General features: G+C 43.3%; 1 protein-coding gene across 1 annotated transcript in view; it reads left to right on the top strand.

Annotated features, from left to right (window-relative positions):
- LOC138246306 (osteoclast-associated immunoglobulin-like receptor) overlaps positions 1-26,536 on the top strand; it is a 232,053-nt gene that overhangs the window by 82,068 nt on the left and 123,449 nt on the right. Inside the window, exons 2-4 of the mRNA XM_069200788.1 lie at positions 1,492-1,551; positions 2,079-2,360; positions 9,564-9,848. Coding sequence (XP_069056889.1) covers positions 1,492-1,551; positions 2,079-2,360; positions 9,564-9,848 — 627 coding nt within the window. The remainder of the gene's footprint in view (positions 1-1,491; positions 1,552-2,078; positions 2,361-9,563; positions 9,849-26,536) is intronic.

Here is a 26,536-nt window from a genome sequence, read left to right as displayed (position 1 = left end):
TTGGTCTCTTTCTTACTCTTCAGAGAAAAAGCACGTTTGAGTCTATTCTTTGGGTGGCCAGCAATTCGGTATTATGAGAGTATTTCTGCAAAGATGGCTTTAGTTGCCTGTTTTTTCAGAGTACACTTTTTCTAAATAAGGGGTGATAATGGAGATTCACTGCGCTTCTGTTAGGGCCACATGTACAAAAGTTTGAAATAGTGAGTTCCTGCGAATCACAGTTAGGAAATCGCTATATCAGATGTATGAAACTCTCTTGAGTTTTTATGTGCAATTCCAAGTTGGCAGCAAATAGACCTACATCATGACTATTAATGAGGTAGGTCTCTGTTTGTGACCCATAGGGAATCGCAAAACTCACAGGGATGGTGGCCTGCTTGATTCAGTGGACCGCCATATCTGTGTTTTCATTCATTAAAGCAATCTTTTTTTTAATGCAGCCCTTTTTTCCTCAAATGAAAATGGGTTGCATTTAAAGAAAACAATGAAAAGTTTTCTTTTAATATTTTTAAGAGTGGGCATTGGTCCTTGGGACCACTCCCTGCTTCCAAAAAATGATTTTAGAAACAGTCACAAAGGGGAAGGTGTCCATGGGGGACCCCTTCCCATTTGCGAACAGGTTACCTCCAACTTGAAATTGGTGGTAAAATGTGAATGTTTTGCAACTGCATTTCGGTCACATACCACTGCAATTCGGTACTAGGAAGTGATGCTCTCATCATGGCCCTTCCGAATACTGAATTTCAAACCCAAATTGTGATTTGGAAACAGGTTACCAAATCAATAGTCAGGTTTGATACATATCAAAAAGCATTTTTGCATTTGGAAACAGGCAAATTTTATGAATCGGCCTGTTTGCTACAGGAAAAAAGGTTTGTACATGTGGCCCTATGGTGTACATCATGAACGCGAACAAAACACGATGGTGAGCTGCGCTTTAAAAGAACACCAGTTACATCACGCAAAACCATATTCCTTCCTTGGGCAAGGGCAGATTAAGTGATTTGCACAAAATCAGTGGATATTGAGTCAATGCTGGGATTCGTACCTGGATCACCAGTTCCAAAGTCGTTAGCTATGAACACAACGCCACATTCTCTCCCAGCGCTGGCTCTTCTTCAAGGCTATTATCAGATTTTCGTATGCATCACTAAAGTTTTTTTATGCTAATTCCCTCAAGAACCCTGCACTCTTCTGAAGGCCACCTGCAACCTTCATATATATGAACCAATATTTAGTACGATCTGCTATCCCATGATAAAAGGTCACACGTTCTTAGTTGAGTGAGGCATTCTAGGGTTGACAGTCAAATAATCATTTTCCACAATTGGTGGTAAATACTTTAGCCAGTAGATCACACGTTTGCTTTGGTGAATAACTATCTCTGTGATTCTTGAAAATTTATGGTTGTCTTTTGTTAATCAGACCTTAAACAAATATATGTATTTTCAGTGTCAGAATGTTCCTAAGATGCTGATTTATTTTTTACAGATTGTATATTGGCTGGACAAAATATGGCGCAAGGCCGTGGACATCCATTCACAGCGCCAGGTATGGTCATTAAGTCAACAACCACTTTTTCTAGCATTACAGACAGTGGTGGTGGTGGTGGTACACATTTAGAGATAAACACAGGCCCAGCTGTGACGTATTTATCTTAAGAGGAACCACTGTCACTGTGGTCACTCTGAAGGTACAAAATGTTTGGGAGACGGCCATCAAAACCAAAAAAACTTTGGCCCTACGGACCCCCATACCAGGGGTGTTTTTTTCCATCGGTGTGAGGGGTCATTATTATTTTTACCTTTCTATTACTGGCTGTTTTTTCTTAGCTGTGTCAGACAGAAAACTAAAGCCATCACTCTGCTCTAAATGGCTTTACGCCAACACTTTAGTGCATTCTGATTGTACTGGGGAAACCACTGGTGAGAATCACATTGCCATGCCATCAATGCCACATATGAGCTTGAATCTTACATTATTACAGGCACACAAAGATAGACTTAATGTTGAGGTGATTGCAGCATACGAGTGTGCAGTGTGCTCTGTTTCTAACTTTCTTTAACATTTTTTATTAGAGCTTGGCCTGAAGCCGGATTTTTCTGTGATTCCTGAACGCAATGTCATCATCGGTGAAAACCTCACCTTCATCTGTCAGGGGCCCCGAGGTGGGCTGAACTTCACCCTCATTAAAGACGGAAACGTGACGCAGGAGCTGCATTCTTCTGGGAAACAGGCGGAGTTCCACATCCTGGGGGTACAAGAAGGAGCTGAAGGGGAGTACTCGTGCTGCTATCGGCTGGCGTCCAATTCCTCAGCTTTATCTGAGTCCAGCATCATCTTGGATGTCACTGTAGGAGGTAAAGCAGGCACTGTAGCAACAACCTAAACAGGGCCAAATTGGGTGTGAAATTCTGTGAAAGGTGACGAGTCCATAGATATATCTTGAAGGAATCTGAAATTTAAAACCGGAGATGACTGATATGCCTCTAAAATACCAATAGGTCTGAGGATGAATTGTTCACGTCTAAAGTGAAAGACATTCCCATGCCTGATGCCATTTCAGAAGGCCTTGAAATGTACTCTCCTTGCTTTTTTAGGGTCGAGCCTGCGTCGTATGCGCTTGCGCATGCGTTTCACTTGCAATACGCTTTAGTAGTTAGAAAAGGGCTTGGAGCCCCATCCATGTCACGTCAGTGTCTTTCATTGGTTTGTGGGCTTGCCTATTAAAATCTGCTTGCTTTTATTAGTAGAAGGCATGCATACGTGCCTTTTACGGTGGTTAGCCCTCCTCGAGCACAGCGACCAGGTACTGGAAACATGCAAGGCTTGCTGTTTTCTGTGTAGTTTGTGGACTACTTTTTATCTTTTGTTGCAACGCGATTTCGCTTGACATCGACCATGTTACATAGTTAATTGCACTTTTGCCGGTTTTCACTACGACTGAACTGTAGCAGTGCGATCAAGCTCTTTTTTTCCATTTAATGTGGCAAGAAAAGTCCGGTTGGGAGTTTACAACTGCTAATAGCTCTAACTCGTTTAATCTTAGGTCGAGTTTCTCTCTTGTTTTCGTTTGCCGCCACTCAGGTTGTTGTGTCTTTTGTCTTGCGGAAACAAACGCACTTGCGGCAGGGACTCCGTCTTCGAAACAGCCTTGTGTTATTTATTAACAGTAGCCCAAAACTGCCTGTCCGAAGACTATCACGAATGAAGACTCGTAAATTAAGCAGCTCATGCAGTCTGTGGCGAGCATGTAAATAAAGGGATCTGCCAGTAGCATCCCAGGTGAAGACCTTCTAGGATCCAGGGATGTGTTTTAAGCACAAGGGTCTTGCCTCTTGGTTTGACTGTCGTGTCTTTATTGCACGCTGTTTGCTTTGTGCCAGTGCTACATATAAGGGTTCTGGAGGCCTGTGATGGCACATCCTGCCAGCACAGGGGGGTCCTGTTAGGATTTTTCGGGGTCTATGTATTAAGTATATTTAACTTTGCTGTGTGCTGAAAGGCAGCGAGTGATAGACAGTGGGCTGTAGCTCTGTGAAAATTGTAGTGTTCTCTAGGTGCTTGGAGCCGAGCCATGGTTTACTGAAAGCTGCAGCTCCTTGGCAGTTTTCGGATGGTTGAAAGTACTGCTCTCTACATAACGTTGTGTATATTCAGACAAGAATAGCGCACATCTATGGGTTTCACAATTCACTGTGTGCCTCACTGACTATTTTTGTAATCCGCAGGCTGGGACAGCGGTTTTCGAAGTTCTTACATAATGGCCTGTGCTCTCTTTAGCAGACCCAAATTTTGCAAGTGTCATATTTTTTGGAATGAAAAATAAAGAAAGCAATTCATAAAACTGCTGCATCCCCAGACTTGTGACTGTTGCAAGTGTTTTTCTGGGTGTGCAGTCGTGACTGTGACCACATGTTTACTGGAGTCAGCCACAGTGTTGGAAAACGTACAATGGCAAGGACATTTTGTTCAGTGTTGACACTGCAAGTACAAATGAAAGACTTTTGCAGCAGGTTTTATCACTATGTAAGTAACGGAAACGAGAAAACACAGAAGTCCAAAACGTCTCTGCAAATGTCTTGAGTCCCCAAGTGTTAATGAGCCTAGTTGAAAAAATTATTTAGCGCACCTCCTAGAAACTTTTAATTATCTGCAGCGCAGTGAAAATCTTACCAAATAATAATATATAAACCAAAAATAATGGCAATATTTTCATGGTTTGCTGCAGATAGAGGAAGAAGGTAAATAACGTGCTTTAGATATATACAGGGACACTGGAATTAGGTGTCAGACAGTAACACACTATTCGGCAGTGTAGACCAACTTATGTGGCAAGAAAAGTCCAGTTATGCATTTACAATGCCAATCGCTCTAACTCAAGCAAATGCGAGACCTATTGCATTGCAAAAGCTTGTTATTTATCAGTCAAGCCTACACCCCTCTGCTGTCAATACAGAACTCTTCAGAACGCAAAGCAAGTCCACCCTGCATTCAAGCAGTGTCGTGCAGCTACAACTTTATGAAACAAGCATTGGCAAAGCCAACAGATCCAGCTTTCTAATTTAATACAGTGCTCAGCGCCAAGTCTCGCAAAATATTTATTTTGTGTTAACTTTTGTGACAAAATTCCATCTATTTAAACAAGAGCTGCGTTCCAAGGCATTCTGTCTCAGGCAACAATGTTCTGATGTGTTTATGATTTGGCGAATTCCAGGGACAAAGTTAGTGGTATTTTTAAGATGGTTCAACACTCGAAGGACTAACCTCACAATTACCTCAGAAGGCAGCAATCACTGTACCTGTTCTCTGGAGCTAAAGATCAAGATCTCCGTTAGAATTTATACCACTCTGTTCAGATAACCAACTGAACCAAATTCACTCTTCGAGTGCTCAATGCCGTGACCACCTTGGAGCAAGAGTAATAATTTGTTTTTTTGCCTGCTTTTCAAGCCCTAGGCATGACTAAGAAAAAATTGCCATTTAAAAAAAAATAATCTGTGATTCTCTCATCTCTTTGAGAGCGTTCACCTAGAGTGACTTGTACACAGGGCTCTTAAGGGAGCCTGTTACCACCAACAACAAATTATCACTCACTCTAATTCAACATCTGAGAGTATCCTTTAGAGAATCAAGTAACTTTGTGACCTGTTGTACGTTGGTCAAATTACTTTAAAGAAAGGAATAGAATTATCCAACCTCACAGCCGAATTAGAAGTAAAGTTGAAAATTCTCCCCAGCAGAAGAAACCCAGGAAAAGGTCACGTCAAGCAAAGGAGGGTATAAAACCTCCCAGGGAGCAGGCCCCTTTTTGGCTGTCCTCACGCTTTTTTATAAGTTGATTCTGATTTTTTCTTATTAACAAGAAAATAAATTATGAATCAGAAGTTCGAACACTGCATTAAACAGTGCATTAGCTTCTGATTATCAGTTTTACCTTGTTATATGAAAATAATATGGTAAAGTTTGCTTCCTTGGACAGCGAATTCCCCGGAAAGAAATTTGTAAATCCGATCCAATTTCTTAGAAATGAATAGTGATACTTTTATATATGTCACGCTGTGGTCTGGAGTTTTATTTATCTGTATGCCAAGAACGCAATAGTGGCAATTATACCTGTTAGGGATACACTCACTGTGAGGCATTCTGGAGAACAATGTACTATGCCCATTTGTGGGTGCAAAGCTGTGGACTGACAGAGTCACAGGCTTTAAGATTTTAAAAAACGGGCAAGTTCCAGTTCACAGTACTGACAGTCAAAAATTAATTTCCGAATCGCAAAAAACCCTTTGTGGCGTGGGTGAAATGAGAGGGGGTGGGAGGTGCGCAAGGGCTACACTTTCTACCGAATTCAGTAGAATAGCTTATGATTTGCACACTTCCCACCTTGATACAGTGGGATAGTTTCAACCTTGTGAATGTGAGTATTTGACATTGGGTTGGAGCAGACAGGGGATCAATTCTTGCCCCCTATGTCAATCAATGAGTGGCATAATTTATTTTTAAAGCATCCTCTGTACCTCTGAAGGAGAGAGTGTGCTTTCAAAATAAGAATGCAGGGCTGTAGGTCAGTTGTCCCTGTCGGGCCTCCATACCTTCAGGCCTCAATACCTGCATTTGTAGCCAGTGAGTCGCAAAATAACTTCTGCCTCAGTAATATTAATTAGCTAGGAGTTTTGTGACTCCCTTAGGATGGGCATTAACGAAGTAACTCACAACTACATGAGGCATATCCCAAAATGAAGGTAGGGTACCAAGCAATGGTATGCAAACAACTCTGACTGATTGGCGACTCCATCTGAGTACATAAAGTCCTTGTTCACCTAACTGTTCTCAGAAAGAAAACAATGTTTTTCATCTGGTGGATAATAAAAGCATGAACAAACTGATCCAGATTTGTCTTCATCTGTTAGTGGTGCAAGGTGGCCTTATAGGCTCCTCGTGATCTATTAGTACAAAAAAAAGGAAGTTTGATGTTTTACTCTATATTTATCCAGCAACTAGCGTAATATCTGATGCAACACTTTAGGGTGCTCCAAATTAGAACAAACTAGTCTCATTTCTCTACATTCAACAATGTATTCAATTGCTCTTCGATGCTGCATGAAGAAACCATTCTTCTGCATTCCCCGTGTCTTTTGGGTGTTACGAGATTGAGCACTCCATACCCGAGACTCACCTGGTAGGTACTATGAGATACACTTAGAAACATTTTATAAACTTTATTTAAACATCCGTATTGGAATGTATTTCTTTATCAATTAATGGTCTTTGAATTGTGTCTATAAGCCTTTTAGCAATTAGTAAAACCAATCAAGGATTAGAAATAAACCAATAAGAATGAAGAATCGTAAAGAATAGAAAGTAAAATGGATGTTTTGTCCAATACAGTGATAAAACAATTACAGAAACATAGAATGGATGCTACAAGTACACTCAAAAGGATTACATTTGCTGATGGTGCAATGATCCATAACATCTCACACTTGGTCAAAGCTTGGGTGATATTAGTGGAGAACGATTTTCCACACGATATTTGAGCTAATAGCTAATCTACACTGCTGGAATGGTGTGCAGAAGCGATTGGTTCAACAGTGCACCTTAAAGCAGGTATTTTATTTTCTTGAAAAGCTATCATAGAATGGAGAAAGCTATGATGTTGGTTGACAAGTTTTGACATGCTTCTTTAGATTTCGTCTTATCTTCCATGTTGCATAAACGTGAAGGATAAGTGGGCAAATGTGCATATTGCTTCCAAGTGATGTCACCAGGGCTGTATTGGAGAAACTAAGCATTGCTGCAAGTACCAAGGTAAAGCCAATTTAAGCTCTTTTGTGGCCTGCGTACCACGGAACTGTACAGATACTTTTTTGCAGCATTCTATAAAGCAGGAAGATTTTTGCACAGTGGCACATTTGGACCAGCCCTACGATAGAACACATAGAGTATGGCAATGGAACATCCACCATGTGTTACTTTGCACACCAGCTCTCGAGGAAGATGCTATGTGCAGTACAAGCAAGGAGGCTGCAGAGAGCAGCACATCCCGTGCACACAGAGGATGAGTGCCGCAGCTGGTATGTCCATTGACACAGCAGAACACATTTCCTTCTGGCAGACTGGGTGATCAGAGCATGCACTCTTCTGCATACCTTGTCTTTCAGCCATCCATGTGCTACACCATGCATGTCTCCGGCGTCACCACTGTGACATGGACCGGCCTGCGGTCAACTGTGGAAGTCATACACATCTGTCTCTAGTAATAGTAGAGTGAGAAGAAGCTGGGAGATGGTCAGTGCAGGAGTTGTATTTATGTCACCCTCGAGTGCTGAGAGCCACCGGCCAGTACTCTCCTAGCTGCCCTGTGAGCTCTCTGGGCCGGCTAGCATCATTGGCTGTTTCTTTTTCTTCCTATGTCTCAGACTTGATGGTCTTTCCCTCCTTTAATCTGCCATTTATTGCCAAATTGTACTGTCGTGAACATTGCTAAAGTTACGAGCATCTCCTCTTATCTTTTAATTGAGCAAGATCACTTATGTCTACACAATACAGGAATTCTTCTATAACGCCATTGGCCACTCGCCCCAGTAGGAGAGTGAGATAGACGTTGCCAGAAAATGATGGCGACTAGATACTTTTATCCGCTCAATGCATGACATTTACATTGCTAATGTTCCACTCGCCGCCAGTTCTCGTCCTCCTCACTGCACAAATCGAAGCTTACGCCTTCATTGGAGATGGTGCTCAGTTCACCCGAGACTTCAGCTACATGGCTCTGCTGAGCACTACAGCATGAGATTCTGTGCTCTACAGGACCAGAGAAGATTCTAGGTGCTATAACACCAGGATAAATTCAAAACATTGTACTACCGAGGCAGTTGCCTTATTTTTGCGGTCACAGCTTTCTGTAAGCGCTAGAAGTGTTAAAGTGGCTTCCTCTTGTAACAACTGCGAAAAACAATTATTTGTGTGCCTTAGCTCTCCTACCACAACTCAGCAAGTGCAATGCAAATGATAAATGCCACTGACCCAGACACACCAGCTCCCGCTGACAACTCAACCCATTTCTCACAGCATCCACTTACCATCAGTCTCTTACAATATCCCTCACTTTCAACAACAATGTCACACATCACAATTTCACTCATCCACTATGTACATTCAAAGTCAGCCAAGTAGAACATTGCTCACCCTTCATCATACCACAAATAAGCAACAAGCATGTTTACATTGACACTACTCCGGGTTGATCCTATGTTGTTTTCAAGTTGACTGTGCTGTGAGAAGCACAGACTTGTGAGGTTTGTTGAAACTGCCAGTAACCCTGCTTTGCAGGAGTTGACACATCTGAGAGCTTCATATCCTGAAGACTGTTTTGCAATTTGAGGTCTTCACCAGTATTTAAGTTAGAGTATCTTGTTGAAAATAGGTCTACTGTCTAGGACCACTGCGTGTTAGTGTGTTTGTGTCTTGTAGAAAGGTTACAGTCTAAGGCCTAGAACAGACAGATTGAAGGATCCTGAGCTACAGCATCCACCTGATTCTATATGTGTCCCATGTTTGTGCATTTGCACATACCACAACATACAAAAATTACAAGGGAAATGACATTCATCTAAAATTACATAGACCTATTGGCTTGGCTGTTTGCCAATGTTTGTTAAATGCTTGATAAATATGACTTTGCACTGCTTTTGTTACACATGCAGTTAAACAATGGAACAAAGTAAGTAAAACATGGAACAAAGTAGTTTTGTCTCAAAAATAGTTGCGTCTGTCAAATCTGAGAAATCAGGAAAATACACTTTCTCCATTAGTTTATAGGCATTGAACAAATAATGTGAAGTTAGTTTGTTTCATGATTGCGCTGGTATTATCAATATTTGCTCCATTGCATTTTATGCAACCTGCAAAAGTAGTGCTAATAGATGTACTCTGCTCTTTTGCATCAGTTAAAAGTTTCCATAGTAGGGTTCCCAGTGAGCGATCTCATAGAAGCTGAGCTAGTGAATAATTTGGTGTGTGTCCCCTTCACTGATTTCCTGTAACCTGTCCCTCTACAGAATACTACACTCCGCCATCTTTGGTGGTGCGACCTCAAAGTATGAGCCTTAGAGGTACAGATGTGGTCATTGTATGCAGATGTCAACGCCAGAACATGAGATTCGTGCTCTACAAAGACAGTGAAATTTCGCAAGAAAAAGATGCTGATGGACAAGAGGCCAAATTTTACATCACTGGAGCCAGTGCCAAGGATGTGGGACAGTACATCTGTTGCTACCGCTCCAGGTCGGATCACCCAAAAGCCTACTCTCACCTCAGTGACCCTGTAATCATCAATGTGACAGGTGAGATGAGCTGGTTATTCAGATGGAGGACGAATAGGACAGTCATTCTGTATCCTCATTGCTGGATTGTAGGGTGGTGGGACAGCAAAAGAGTTATACATAAGAAAGAGAGATAACTCAGGAGGGCTCAGGGTGACTACATATCCCACATAAATATACCAGCTGTCTGTCAACTCTCACTCTATTTGTTTTGACATTTACTTAGGAAAGTTTAGATATATCTACATTACTGTTAAAGTGATTGCTTTCTTATTGAATTTAGTCATTTGCACAATTTTCACCTGCCTTCACCCAAAAAATGGCCATGTCGGTAAAATGTTAAGCAGCATTCCAAAGTGCTTGCACGTTGTTATATTTTTTTGGGTCAGGAGGCCCACACCAACAAGTTACTATACCCTACAGTTCTATGACTTGCCTGAAAGCATAGAACACACACACTGCTCTGTTCCTCACAGCTACCATGAGGCACTTCATACTACATTAGTAGAGATGGTAATCCTACTACTAATTCTACTGCAAGTACTACTTCTACTCTTAATAACCATATAGAGGAATGAGGCCAAAGGTCGAGTTACTTCATAAGGTTATTTAACTCAGAGGTGACTTGCAATATCCTTATCATGTAGATCACAGCGGCTTTATCCCGTTTAATACATGGTTACATCATCACCTTTCCCACAAACCACTTAAAACCTTTGATTGTAGCTCCTTCAGATGAAAGCGCAAGCATGTTCGCAAACATGAAGAATACAAATAAAACTTCTAGTGCAAAATTAAAAACACCCCAAATTTGTTGCAAACAGATATTAACCCTTTCGCTGCCAGGCTTTTTCCCCCTCAGGTGCCAGGCCTTTTTTTGGCTATTTGGGGCAGGGCACGCTTAGGCCCCTATAACTTTTTGTCCACATAAGCTACCCACGCCAAATTTGCGTCCTTGTTTTCCAACATCCTAGGGATTCTAGAGGTACCAAGACTTTGTGGGTTCCCCTGAAGGAGACCAAGAAATTAGCCAAAATACAGTGAACATTTCGTTTTGTTTTTTAAAAAATTGAAAAAAGGGCTGAGGAAGAAGGCTTGTGTTTTTTTCCCTGAAACTAGCATCAACAAAGGGTTTGCAGTCCTAAAATCACCAGCTTCCCAGCTTTTACGAACAGGCAGACTTGAATCAGAAAACCCAATTTTTCAACACAATTTTGGCATTTTACTAGGACATACCCCATTTTTACGATTTTTTGTGCTTTCAGCCTCCTTCAAGTCAGTGACAGAAATGGGTGTAAAACCAATGCTGGATCCCAAAAACCTAAACCTTTCAGAAAAGTAGACAAGATTCTGAATTCAGCAATGGGTAATTTGTGTAGATCCTACAAGGGTTTCCTACAGAAAATAACAACTGAAATAAACAAATATTGAAATTGAGGTAAAAAAACAGCCATTTGTCTCTACGTTTTACTCTGTAACTTTTTTCTGCAATGTCAGATTTTTTAAAGCAATATACCGTTATGTCTGCTGGACTCTTCTGGTTGCGGGGATATACAGGGCTTGTAGGTTCATCAAGAACCCTAGGTACCCAGAGCTAATAAATGAGCTACACCTTGCAGTGGGTTTTCATTCTATACCGGGTACACAGCAATTCATTTGCTGAAATATAAAGAGTCAAAAATAGATATCAATAAAACCTTTTTATTTCCAAAATGGGCACAAGATAAGGTGTTGAGGAGCAGTGGTTATTTGCACATCTTTGAATTCTGGGGTGCCCATACTAGCATGTGAATTACAGGGCATTTCTCAAATAGACTTCTTTTTTACACACTGCCTTATATTTGGAAGGAAAAAATGTAGAGAAAGACAAGGGGCAATAACACTTGTTTTGGTATTCTATGTTCCCCCAAGTCTCCCGATAAAAATGGTACCTCACTTGTGTGGGTAGGCCTAGTGCCCGCAACACGAAATGCTCCAAAACACAAAGTGGACACATCACATTTTCTCAAAGAAAACAGAGGTGTTTTTTGCAAAATGCCTACATGTGGATTTTGGCCTCTAGATCAGCCGGCACCTGGGGCAACCTAGCAAACCAGCACATTTTTTAAAACTAGACACCTAGGGGAATCCAAGATTGGGTGACTTATGGGGCTCTGACCAGGTTCTGTTACACAGAATCCTTTGCAAACCTCAAAATGTGGCTAAAAAAACACTTTTTCCTCACATTTCGGTGACAGAAAGTTCTGGAATCTGAGAGGAGCCACAAATTTCCTTCCATCCAGTGTTCCCCCAAGTCTCCTGATAAAAATGGTACCTCACTTGTGTGGGTGGGCCAAGTGTTTGTGACAGGGAAGAGCCAAAAACATGTTGAAATTGAAGGGGAACCAAAGTGAGTCCAAAAGGGCAGTCTGAAGTGCAGCAGAAATTTTATCGTTATAGATGAGACAATGCTGGGTGGTAGGAATTTTATGGATTCCTGCAGATTCCGGAAGGTTCCATCACAAAAATGTGGGAAAAATGTGTGCTTTCCAGCAAAGTTGCAGGTTTGCAGGGCATTGTGGGTAAGGAAATGGTGTGGGGTGCATGTGCAGCACACCACCCTGGAATCAACTAGATGTTTAGTTTTCAGATGTGTCTAGGTCTTGTGGATCTTTCTACATGGCAGCTTCCCAAAGTAAAAAAAAAGTGCAGCCCTCACCATTTTCAGTGGGTCGAATTTGAGAGTTACCAAGCTCTCATAGCCCAAGTGTAAAACAAAAAAACAAAAATAATCAAATATCCTCTTGCTTGGGATAAGATGTTTTAGGGTACTGGGGAGAGATGAATGACTGTTATCCCCTTCTGTTCGGGTGGGGGCATAACCAGGCCCATACTGGTTGGTAGCCACCACCCCACTATTTTCTTTTATTGTTTTTATTCCCTGGCATCTAGTAGACTTTCTGACCCCCCTGGGTGTGGATCGTGGGTAATTGCCCAATCTGCCCACTGGTGGGCAGAACAACTTTGGCCCCATTTATTTGGGGGGTGGGGGGGGTATGGCCATACCCCCAACCTCTTATTTTGAAAAAAAAATCTTCCCTGGTATCTGGTGGCTTTTCTGCCCCCCTTGGGGGCAGATGGGCATTCCAAAAATAGGCCAATCTGCCACCAAGGGGAGCAGTTATGGCCAACAGTAATGTGACCCCATGGGGAGCGACCCTTGCCCAAGGGGCTGCCCCTCACGCAAAACACACACATACACACACACCAATCCATGGTGTCTAGAGGTTTCTGCCCCCCGGTGGAAGACTGGCTTAACAATTTTAGGCCGATCTCCCCCCGGGGGGGGGGGCAGAAATGGCCTAAAAATCATTTGCACCCCTGGGGAGCGGTCCTTGCCCAAGGGACCGCTCTCCTTATGTGCAAGTACAAAAAAAAAAATAATAATCCCTGGTGTCTAGTGGTTTCTGCCCCCCTTTGGGAGCAGGGGGGGACAGAAATGGCCTACTAATAATTTGCCCCCCGGGAGCGACCCTTGCCCAAGGGGTCGCTCCCCAAACATAAAAGAATAAAAATAAATAAAAAAACAATTATCCCTGGTGTCTAGTGGTTTTCTGCCCCCGCCCAGGGCAGATCGGCCTAATAATTTTTGGCCGATCTGCCCCCCGGGGAGGTGGGAGGTGGGGCAAAAATGGCCTAAAAGTCATTTGCCCCCCTGGGGAGTGGCTCTTGCCCAAGAGGCCACTCCCCTTATGCGCAAGTACAAAAAAAAAAATCTGTGGTGTCTAGTGGTTTCTGCCCCCCTGGGGACAGATCGCAAGGCTGATCTGCCCCTGGGGGGGCAGAAATGGCCTAATAATAATTTGTCTCCCACCCCGGGAGCGACCCTTGCCCAAGGGGTCGCTCCCCAAACATAAAAAAAACAATAAATAAAATGATCCCTGGTGTCTAGTGGATTTCTGCCCCCCCATGGGGAGCGACCCTTGCCCAAGGGGCCACTCCCCTTATGCGCAAGTACAAAAAAGAAAAATCCCTGGTGTCTAGAGGTTTCTGTCCCCCCTAGGGGCAGATCGCAAAGCCGATCTGCCCCCAGGGGGGGCAGAAATGGGCTAGTAATAATTTTCCCCCCGGGAACGACTCTTGCCCAAGGGGTCGCTCCCCAAACATAAAAAAAAAAAATAATAATTCACTGGGGTCTAGTGGATTTATGCCCCCCTGGGGGCAGATCTGCCTAATAATATTAGGCCGATCTGCCCCCGGGGGGGCGGAAATAGCCAAGAAACATATTGCCCCCTGAGGAGTGGCCTTTGCCCAAGGGGCCGCTCCCCTTATTTGAAATAACCACAACAACAAAAATTCCCTGGTGTCTAGTGGCATTTGAGACATGAAAGGAGAGGAAAGGCCTTTCCTCTCCTTTCATGCCTCTCTGCTCCCTCCACATGATCAGAGGAGAAATGCTTTTGCATTTCTCCTTCGATTGGCGCTGGAAGCTGAGCTGGGGGGAAGGCCTCTGATGAGGTCAGCGCACAAAAGCGCGCTGACATCATCAGACGGCACAGGGGGGTCACAGGGGGGACGGGGGTGGAAGGGGAAGCGATTCCCCTTCCATCTCTGCCCAGGGGAGGGGGGCGCTCGGCCATAGTGGGGAGCACTAGCGTTCCCCCTGGGGGCCCATAGCCAGACGAGTTGGTCTCGTCCTCGGCACCGGGCGTTTAAAAACAGTTCAAAAGTAGTCAGCTCATTTAAACAAAAAAGCTGCACTAGCTCAGAATGTGTAGAAACATGCAGAAACCATTTTAGCTTTTCCCTGTGCAAAACACATAAACATGTTCGCTCTGCTTGTCATTGTAAGCTGAAAAATAGAGCAGAAGAAAGAAAAATAACATTTCAGAAAGCAAGTTCTTTATTCAGCAAATCTTCACCATCAAAGATCATATAAATACAGTTACATACAATTATAAATAGAATAAAAATGTTGACAATAAAATACAATAAAAATATTTGCTTAAAGAAACTGAAATCCATTTTTTAAAAATGACAACAAATGTGTAAATCCTCCTTTAAAGTGCCCTTGACTTAATCCTCCACATCGCCATTAAAAATCATACAACTGGAAGACCACTAGTTGCACTTTATCAAACCTGGCAATCCTTAGTGCTTTCCTATATTCTCTGACCCCAAGGTTCTGGCATAGTGGTATAATCCACATGTTTCTCGCTCCACGATAACCAGGGCAGAAAAACAATACATGCTCGATTGTTTCAGCCCTAGATACACAAAATAAACAATGGGCATCTCTTGATTATACCATTTGTCCCCAGCTGTCTGTAAATGAGGCTATTGGCAATGTCCCATATCTCTAGACAGAGCTTCCTGGCAAAGGGGGGCTCTATTTCATCCAAAAGGTGCTCTTCCTGGAAATGATCTTTTAGTATTAAAAAGGCTATTCTCAATGGGCCCATATTGCTTTATGATTGTAATAAGCCTACTTGAAACTTCCAGAAGGTATTCTTTACTTGCTCCTTGGAGATCACACATGCCTCTTCCGGGGCAATCCACAGGTGGTCAAGCCCAATGTTTACCAGCATTGATCTCACATGCCTAACCAAAGAAAGGTCTCTTGCACCTGGAAGGAACATAACTTTAGCCATCCCCTGCTAATGGAAGCTCAGTTCTGAGGTCGTCCATAATCTCCTCCAAAACAGAAAAGGTTGCAACCTTGTTACCTGTGTAATATTTTTTAACCGCATTTTCATTCACAGAGGAAGCAGGGGTGTGCTAATCAGAAGGCCGATCAGCCGCCTAATAAAACAATTTTCAACAGTAGCTAAAGATGCAACCTCCTTATAACCTCAGAGTTCCACACCATATAAAGCAGATCCAACTGCTTTTCAGTTATAGGCCTGAAGCAACGTCAAGATGGGGCGAAATTGTGAGGCTTTTAATACTTTCAACAGCCCCCCACTGGTCTGCTCTAGTTCAAGCTTACACCTGGTAATATGGGTCTGCCAGGGAAAGTGTTCATTCATGACCATACCTAGATATTCAAAGGTCTGAACTTGCTCCACGGTGTGCCTCTCAGCATTGGATTTGGTCTAGAGGAGCGGTAGGGGTTAAACACCATGGGCCTCATTACGACCCTGGCGGCTGGCGGTACACTGGCGGTAACACCGCCAACAGGCTGGAGGCGTACTGCCAGTGTATTATGATCGTGGTGCATTAGCCACGGCCATACCGCCGGCCCCTCCACTTGACCGGCGCCAGCTATTCCATGGCGGTAAACACCGCCATGGAAAGGCTGGCGGTGAGGGGGACTCGGGGTGCCCCTGGGGGCCCCTGCACTGCCCATACACTCAGCATGGACAGTGCAGGTGCCCCCAGGCACAACTCCATCGCGCATTTCACTGCCCGAATTTCAGGCAGTGAAATGCGCGACTGGTGCTGCTGCACCCGCTGCACATCAACTTTACCGCCGGCTCTATTATTAGCTGGCTGCAATGTTGATGTGACTTTTCCACTGGTCCAGCGGAAAAGTCATAATAGGGAGCCACATATACCTCCAGCACTGGCGGTATAGTGGCACCCGTGGCTTCAGTGGTCTTTTTGAAAGACCGCCGAAGTCGTAATGAGGGCCTATGTACTTTGTTTTGGCTAAATTAATATCCATTCCCCTAACTTTGCAAAAGCTTTCAAACCAATCTAAAAAAATTGTAGTCCCATAGGGGACTTTGAAATGAGCAATGTGTCATCGCCGAATATCAGGGCAGGCACCTGGAGGTTCAGCAGACAAGGTGCATCCAACTCAGCATGATCAACATGCACTACCAAATCATAAACAGGGTGGGAGGCAGGACACATCCTTGTCTAACCACTCTATCAACCAGAAATCGATCAGTCAACTCTCCCTGCTGACCACACTTTACTTGGCATAATTATGCTTGTGGAGCCTTATTAGCAAGTCCAATAATTAAGTCTGGAATCCCGTACTGGCTAAAACTTGCCATGGTTTGGGCCATGGAACAAGGTCAAACGCTTTCCTCAGCTCAATGAATACCACATACAACCACCTATGGCTTAGCTTGACAAACTCCCAATTCAATATCTGCAAATGAAAGACTTGGTTTAGCGTGCTTATGCGCTCCCTAAAGCCTGCTTGCAGAGGGGTCAAGCTATTCGATGCAAACATCCATTCTTGTAGTTGGCTCAAAATGCCCCTCACAAAAAGTTTTTGGGCAGTGTCAATCAGGTTTATAGGCCTGTAATTTGAGGGGATGATTTCTGCACCCACCCAGGTCATGGGGACTGGGGATCCTTTCAGTATGGAATTAAATATTACAGTAAAATATAGTGCCCAAATGTCCACTTCACCCAAAATAAATCACTGGGATCTTTATCAAGCAGAGGATCTTTGTTTCCCCCAATTTTAACAGTTGCCTGTTTGACTTCTCCACAGTTGAATTCCAGATCCTCTGAGAGGACAGTAGACAGGATGACCATTCCCGAAGCAGCTATCACTAAACCTTGTTCTACCGGGATCACTTCAAAACCAGGTAGCTCAGACCCTACGGCCTGGTCATCTTGGTGATGGAGATTAGCAGGAGGGACAAACCCTAAACTCTGCTCTTCGTGAGAATTTAAACTACTGAAGTGGGCAACCCAATCTGCCATAGAAATGTGATTTTCAACCGTGAGGGTAACCTTCACTAAAGCCAGTGGAGATGATGTTCCAAAAGGTTCTTGAGTCTCCACTTTTGACTGCTACTAGCAGGCCTTCCCACTTCTCAATCTCCCAGTCACACCTTGCAATCCGTCCAGCTTTTTTATATTCCTGCCTAGCTTGCCTTCTCAGCTGCCTATCCTAGATTTAATGGTACCCATCAATGCCCCTCTTGCCTCCTTGCATCAATGGCTAAACCAAGAAGGCGCAAGAGGTCTCCTAGCAGTTCTACTAACTTCTACAAAAAGTGACTCCTCAACTTTTGAAACATTTGATTATGGATGTTACTAATTTTAGATGTGTTTAGATGTGCCATACCCTACTCCCCAGGCATGTTTAGTATCAACAGCAGTTCCCCATCCCTTCAGCAACCATCCCATAAACATCAGCTGTCAATTCTCTAGAACAAGAAAACGTGCTCCATTAAACCCTGTGCTTGTTAGAGGTCAAGGTTAACCTTCTGTCTAGGGGTTGGTTACAATTTGGCTAGGCTACAGAAACTAGGCTTCTCAGTTCCAAAGCAAGTGCATTATGTTCACTATCCTGGCAGAAAAGCACCACCATATCTACAAGTTTAGGCCATAGCCGAATATCAAGCAAGATATGATCTATCATACTTGTACTTTGTGATTGACTAAACATATGATTGCCTTGCTTATTTGACCATGACCTTCCATTGCAGGCTCTCAACCCCTGGCTAAGTGCAACAGAATTAAGCTGCACAGCAGAGGGGACCACTTCTTTAACGGGGCATGGTCAAAGCTGGTATGGACCATAATCGATCTTCCTCAAGAGGCTCAAATTGGCAGTTAAAGTCCCTCCAAATGATCTTGACAGCCTCTGCTGGAAGTTCATCCAAATGGGCAGACAGCATGTGAACTACATCAGATTCCACCCTGTTTACTGTTGGCCTACAGTACACATTATGGATGAAGATTGTGGCCACACCTGGCTGGGTCAGGGCGATGCACAGCAAATCTGGGGAATCCAGGTCCACTTTTCTAACACAGCAAGCAAGGGTTACCTTAACCCAAATTATCAAACCCCCTTTGGGCCTACCTCTCCCTGCTGTGACAGCCTCCTTAGTGAATGGCATAAATCCTGAATGATACACAGGGCTAGTTTGCCAGGTTTCTTGGAAAAGACAGATGTCATATTTGTCCATGAAGGTGCCCCACTCCAAGTGCTATGTTCCGGTATAACTGTCTAGTCTTGGGACTTGGATCACGCATTGCCACGCTCACACCTCCAACACCCACCTCATTAGGGGGGCAACACCTTCCATATACCCCTCCTCACATTCTTGGACTCCCCTTGGGCAGCCCTGTCCCCCAGTAGGGGCACACTTCCACCAGTAACCCGAACAGAGGGGACCTCCTCTACACTGCCTATACCCAACCACACATTTGCCTATTTGAGGTGCCCCGCAATTATGCCCAAGAAATCAATCCACATTGGCCAGGACACTATAATGATTATATGTCAGGATCCCATTCATCTTTCCAGCCTTGGGCTCCCCCCTCATTCCTTGCCCATCTAAGTACATGGTGCACTTTTAAAAATAGCCCAAGGGCAGGAAATCAATACTGCTGCTAACCCAATGGTTATTAGGTTGCCCAAAGTTTGAGTCCCGCACCACACGGGGCCCCCTGAAGTTCAGAATAATACAATCCCCTTGCCTGTCCTTGGGTCTTGCACCAATTAAACCCACACTTCTTGTAAGGAGAATACTACTAGCCATAGCCAAAGAGAAATTCTTGTTGCGGCCCAGCCAGTTCAATGTCTTATTGAGTAGTTCAGCATAGGATTCCCTATGGTTGGGTCTCAATGGAGGTACTCTGGTCAAGACCACCACATATGGAGCCGATGCTGAAGGTAAGTTAAAGACTGGCTGTATTAACAAATTTGGACAGTCTTCCAAGTTGTCCTTGTCTGTTGCTTGGTGATAGTGACGGCCTTCTTTCTATGGAGTCACTTCAATCAGAGGTTTTGGGCCTATTAGTGCAAGGGCCCTCGCTTTCCTTAAAATCCGAGACACTGGTGTCTGACCTCAGCAACTCAGGCAAGCAACCAGGGACTGTGGATGGAGTGGTACCTGACTCAAGGCTCAGGGACCCTTCTACAGTGTTCTTTGGCCCTTTTGTCATTACAATGGAGGCAGGTCCAGGGCCCTGGGTGAGCGAGCCCCACTTGTTTTTTAAATTCACTATTGAGTGCTCCATGGCATCCAGTAAAAACAGTATAGGGGAGAGCTCTGCCCGCCTAAGAGTCATTATTTTGGCCACACAATTCTCTAACATTTTTATTCTCCCCCAAAAGCTCTGGCGGATGAGCTGACAGCTGCTGGTTAGTACTGCTTTGGCTTAGGAACACACTTCGATTGCTTAGCCACCATCGATGAGCTCAAACTATCAGCTCTCCAAGATGGCAATGCCGGCGATGGCAATGCAGTTTGACTAAAGCCCAGGGGAACCAAATGCATTAGCGACCACCTTTTAGTGGGGATGAAGGTGAAAGGGAGGAGGTTCGATGGACCTTTTGACTGCGCTTAGAGTAATTCCCACCATAGGATTCAATTGCAATATCAATCAATAGGATCAATAATCTTGGGAGTCAGTAATTTCTACACACCATGGCCCCTTTGGCCATGAATAACCACATCTTATGTAAAAGTTAGAAAGTTTATTTCCCTAAATTAGCAATGCTAATACCAAGTAACTTAGTCTCAAAATCAAATTATAAACATACAGGAACAATACTGGTTGACTGAATCTTCTAAAGAATCTCAATTTCGTCAAGGCATGGATCACTACACATTCTAAAGTTACAGTACAATCAATATCAAGAATAACTGTGCAATAGAAATAGCATACATTTAAATTCAGCAAAGAAAGACATCAACTGTTGTTAATATCTAGCAAGCATCCTCTGTGAGTCTCCTAGCTAACCTTCTGATTAGAATGGCATGTTTGGGCTTCATGCAAAACAATTTAGTCAACACAAATTTGGAAAACCATCTAGCTATGGCTTTATCAAAATTAGCGGTTGGTACCTAAAGACAAAAGACAAATTACATCAACAATAATATCAGGCTAATACCCCTCCTCAGTATGGATCAGCAAGCTGCGACTGTCTTCGTCAAGTGGACATCTGTTCGGTCAACATCAGCATCAGAACATAGCAATAAAGTTCAAGATAGAATTTCTCTAAGTAAAGGATCAAGGCAAAGTTAAAATCATCCAAGACACTTTCCATGTTGCGATTGTAAAAAAAAATCATATGTTTACATTTAGTCCAATAAAAGTAGAACCTCAAATCTAAGATATAAATAACTGTCTTTCACATGTCGATGATTGGCTCCTCTTCTCCTGTTCCCATCGCTAGGCTCGTCAGGTCGCCTTTACACACACTAAATTCTACAAAGTATCAATATCTAGTACAACATTTTCTAGCAAGCAGTTCTCATGGGAAGGAGAATTTAGCTGCTAACATTAGGTCAACGCGGTGGAAAAACACAAATCTAATTCTCTATGCAGCCATTTTGTGTTACTCATTTAAGCAATGCAACTTGACATGAGGCTGTGCAACTAGGCCCAAGACCTTGTTAATTTAAGGCTTATGATTAGTAAAGCAAATATGTAATAGATGACCATTAATATAACATACTACTACATTAAGTTAAACATGAGCATGACATTTCATTTTAATAAGCAGTTAACAAGGACACTTCGTGATTACTGACGGTCACTGGAGTAGGCACATTTTCAAAGTTGTGTATTATTTCTCTATATTAATTCATTTTCTATGCAGATTTAACATTCAGAATACATGAATATTTATTCGTAAAATTCAACCTTAACACAAGCGAAAGTCTGTGCTCTGTTAGATTGATTTCATTACACTCACCTCTTGCTGAATTATTCTATCTATTGAAGTGACTTTAGTAGCTGGCGATGAAATCGAGATTCCTCCTCCTTGTTTCCTTTTCTCATGATGGCATGACTTAACACAGGGCAGAACCAGGTAGGGCTATTCTGGGGCCATAAACTTCAAAGTCAAAGTCCCAGGTCACTATCCAGTGGGCAAAAGAGGACTGGCCCACCCCTCTCCCCCAGGGTCCAACGTGTTTGGCACGGGACACAGGGCGTGCTTTTAGGCACTGCTTGGCTGCGTTGCAGGGCTCCTCCCTGCCCTGTTGCTACCACAGACAGGTCGTCCCTTTGCAGTCCATGACAATTTTGGCTCCTCCTGCTTGGTTGTGTTGCAGGGCTCCTCCCTGCGCTGTTGCGTCCTGGGACAGGTAATCCCTTTGCAGTCCATGACAATTTTGGCTCCCCCCAGCAACATTTCATTTTCATTGCTTCAAACAGCTGCTCCATGACCTGTCCTGCCTTTCACTCGGGCTGCTGCCTCTGGCTGCAGGCATTGTGAGTTCATAACTCAACTGTAATAACTTATAATAGTTGACTTCTGACTTCTTTTCTTTATAATTGGTGACTAGGTGCATCACAAGTCATTGATTATAAAAAAATTAGAGATTGGCGCTTATACATAGATTACAGAATCCAAAGTATTATCTATAGCATAAGGCACCAATTCGTCAATAAATTCTTCTAGTGGTTTTGGCCAGTAAATTAGTAAGAGATTGATCCAAATCCACCTCAGCCATGATGATGCCCTATTGTGGTTGATTTACAGAACCAAAAGCAAGATGTTTTGCTTCTTGTTGTGCCTGTGAAAGTTTTATAATAACGGTATAAGGATGTATTCATTGTTTACTCATGCCAAACCCTTTTAATAAATTCAAGCCACACAGCACATGACATTGCCTTTTCCTCAACCCAGTTCTCTACCCTAGTTAAAAGCAGAATGGAGAACTCATATCTATAGATGAGATGGACGACATCAAGCTTAAGCGCCTCTAACTACTTTTGTGAAAATAGATAGCATAATAGAATAATGCCAAGATGAGGAGGAAGCATTGAAAACTGTCATTGATAATGGGACCGAGAGTGGTGGATCAAATTTAAATAATTCTAATGGTATCCTACCCAGATAATTAATTTTTCTTTGTGGATATTTCTGACACTTGCAAACCATTGCTATTAGAAAACATATGTCTATGCAAAGGGCATACTACCTGAAATGGCTATAGGAGTCATTCAGTTGGCATTACACAGGATCACTATTTGCAACAAGATGTTTGTAGTACGTAGCCACCCAACTATCAACAGAGGTACCACTTTTTATAACTCAGTTACTCTTGCCCGGGGAGAGGGAATTGCAACAGCAAGGTGCCAAAACTCTCTAAGGTCAATACTGAAATAAATGTCTATTTCTGCCTACGGTTTAGCAAACAACTCAGATACCTTTAATATGTATGACTTTATAGTTTCGTTTTTGTGCATTGCCACCTCTCTTTGCTAGCACATCGAAGAAACTTCAAAGACATCAACACACAACACAGTAACTAGTGATGTTTGTATTTGGCATAAAGCTTAACTGGCGTCTGTTGTTGAAAGCAAATCCCGTTGCCATTTGGATAAGACACAAGAATTTAGGAACTCCTGAAGGGATCAACTAAACAAAATATACGGGATTTAACCAAGGTCCCATTCCACGGGAGAACTTGGAAGGTTGAAAGCCTCAAACGTATTTACCCAACCCAGAAGATCATCAATGACACCTTTCCCCCTTGCTAAGAAGATTGGCTGAGCTGGATAATCACTCAAAAAACAACCTTTAAAGATTCTTGAAATAATAGTTTATTTTATTTATTTCAGGGGAAAAACCCAGAAAACACACATAAAATCACACAATCTTAAAACTTAATTTGAGATAAAAAGGAGAATAAAATACTTCTCCAATCCTTTAAATAAAAAGGTCATGGTTATACAAATACACATACTCATTTAATCTACTATGCTAAAAATACTGATCATGCTTTTAAAAACTTACATCTAACTCACCTGGCATCAATAAATATCTTCATACAGAAAACACAACCCACTCAGTGTTTTTAGATATTAGGATACGGGTTGCATCCGTGAGGTGTTCAGTCGACAACAGGCATTGCATGCAGGGCAGATGAGTGAACTAGAACACGCTCACCACCTACTTCTGAGCAAGTTAACAGGCAAGAATCTGTATCTAACCTTTAATAAAATAGAGCTAGCTTGGGGTGGTTCTTTGCAATCAAGAAACAATTCAAGTTCCGGCTGTACTTAAAATTAATGAATCTCCTTGTCAAAATACCAGATGCTGGATTAAACAACCGTAATTCTTGGATATGCTTCCAATATAGTTGGTCTATCATGTTAGCTAACCAAAAAATCAATCACATAGGTATCTTTCTTACAGATTTTAGTTCACCATTGACGATTTCAAATATACAAAGTGTGTAATTCCAGATCTTTTAGAGATTCTAACTCCACAGACTGAATACTCTAAAATAACTCAATAACATACTGCTTATTTGGCCTCTACACATAACATTCTTCAATGTATCAAGCTCAGACAACACAGACGATTTTGCTGTTCTACAAAATTGCTATATTAGTTTATGACTAGAAAAAAATATTGGTTAAGTAAATTGAGTCCTTAATTTGTTTAGCAGCTTTGGCAGTAGGCATGAAAAAAGTCAATCAATACGACTCTCACTGGCTTTGCCTGATATCAAATGGATTACTGGAATTTACATCTCTAGGAACCATCAAGACATAAAGGAGCTTCTGTCCAAATCTCCAGCAGGATGATAATTGGGAACCATGAATAGGGAAACCCAACAACGTGATAACAATTCAGATATCAATCATCAAGGAAGAATAGAAATCCCAGATGTATCATATATAAAAATTAGTGAGCACAGCAGAGTTCCTTAATAAAGGTGTTGGACTCAATTATGCCTGCAGATCTGAGCTACAGAATCATTGCACTGCCAGAAACAAGCAGTGAATTATTAGAAATTCGGTTGTGGGTAGACTAAGGTGTGAACCTTAGTCAAACAGCAACCACAATCCTAGTCCAGGTAATTGTCAGGCAAACCATAAACTAACCGTTGCTCACCCTCTGGTAGCTTGGCACAGAGAAGTCAGGCTTAACTTAGAGGTAGTGTGTAAAGTATTTGTGCAACACTTCAAATAATAAAAAGTGAAAACACCACTGAAAAAAGTTCTGCACCAGGTAAGAAGAATAGATATGAATGTAATAAATAAAACAAGACCAAAATGGTGAAAACTCCAATAGGGAGAACGTGAGATATTACTTTTTAAAAGTATTAGGTAAAAATAGCGCTAAGAAACATAAAGCACGAAAAGGGGTTATCTGGTCATGCTGGACCGGGACAAAGTCAAAACTTCAGGTCAACCCTTGATGGAGCGCAGGCCAGCAACAGGGGCCCAGTTAGGCCAGCTAATCAAAAGTTCCTTAATCTGAGGTTGTGGAGTGTGGTGTAGAGCTGGATCGCAGATGTGTCGCTCAACAGAGGTGATGCGCTGGTTCCAAGATGCAGCGAGACTGCAGTGCCAGATCCTGATGCTTTGAATTTGGGGATCCTCTTACAGGGCTTGTAACGTGAAGACCGGAGTCAAGGGTGTGTTGCTCTGTCAAGGTGATGCTACGATCCAGAGTTTCAGCAGCGTTGGGGTTGCCATTAATGGGGATGCGAGGACCTTGCCCTGGATAAAGCATAGCGCAGTGGCAGTTATAAAGGTGATGGGTTGGGTCCAATCCAGGCAGCAGTGGTGAAGAGCCAGTTCTGCTCCAAGATGAGCAGCTCAGCTGAGGATGCACAGCAAACACCTTAGGTCCACTTCCAAGCATCCTGGACTGGGGTGGCACCACTTGGCTGGGCAGACTCAGAGATGGCAGAGTTCAGATGCAGATGCAGAAGCAGGGTGGTTGGGAGTCTTTTAAGTCCCTGAGACTTCAGATCAGGAGGACACGCAGCTAGCCCTTAGAGTCACTCTGGGTTCAAATGATGCATGTCCAGTGCTTCTCAACCAAGCAGGGGAACAGAAGGGAGCAAGGTAACGAGTCTAGCAAAGCAGCAGTCCAGCATAGTGGCAGTCCTTCAACAGTACAGCAGTCCTTCTTCCTGGCAGAGTATTCACATATCCAGAAGTGTACGGAAGTGGTGTCAGAGGGCCAGTACATATACCCAGCTGGGTCTTTGAAGTGGAGGAGACTTCAAAGACAAGCCTTTGAAGTGCACAGATGTCCTGCTATACCTGCCCTGGCTCCAGACTTGCTACAGGGGGTTATACATCCCTTTGTGTAGGGACAGTACTCTGCTGATTCAGGTATAAGTGAGGCTATGCCCAGCTCCTCCTTCCCAGGACAGCCCATTAAGTCACACATAAGCTTAAATCATGTGTGGCTGTCTAGGGGGAATACACAAAGCCCAGTGGTCACCCATCCCAAACAAGTGATCAGAGACAGGCAGCAGGCACCAAATGGCTAAAATAAGAAAATGCCAACTTTCTAAAAGTGTCATTTTCTGAACTGCAATTTAAAATCTGACTTAACCCTAATTTGTGAGGGGGGCGTGGCTGGACGCCATGACGGTAGTACCATCTTCGTGAGGCTCCCGTCCTTCTCTCCCCATCTCGGGGTGTTCAGACCTGTGTGGGCCCTGCAACACAGCTAACAGTGGGGCGGAATTATTGTGGAACCCAGCGACTGCATTGTCGGAGGTTCTCTGGGCCCGGCAATCGGCTTTTTGAGACAGTTTATTAGTGCGACTCGGAGCCGCGAGAAATCCAAGATAGCGGCCGCCATCTTGAACGTTGTATTAGCGCCGCTTCAAACCAACTGGAAACACCCAGACACTCCAATTCCGAGGCGGTGAGTCCAGGAGCTGCTGGAGGCGGGGACCTACCTGAGGGGGCTACCCAGATGCCTAGGAGTGCATGGTACTTTGACGGGGTCGGGCCGGAGGAGAGGCCTCACGCTGGGGAGGCTCTCGTCCTAATCCGATAACAGCGGGACCCGAGAGACTCGAGCCGGGAAGAGC

The sequence above is a fragment of the Pleurodeles waltl genome, chromosome 7 (genome assembly GCF_031143425.1).
Source record: "Pleurodeles waltl isolate 20211129_DDA chromosome 7, aPleWal1.hap1.20221129, whole genome shotgun sequence".
Taxonomy (NCBI): Eukaryota; Metazoa; Chordata; class Amphibia; order Caudata; family Salamandridae; genus Pleurodeles; species Pleurodeles waltl.
Note: the sequence above shows the minus strand (reverse complement) of the source record. Positions and strands in the feature narration are given on the sequence as shown.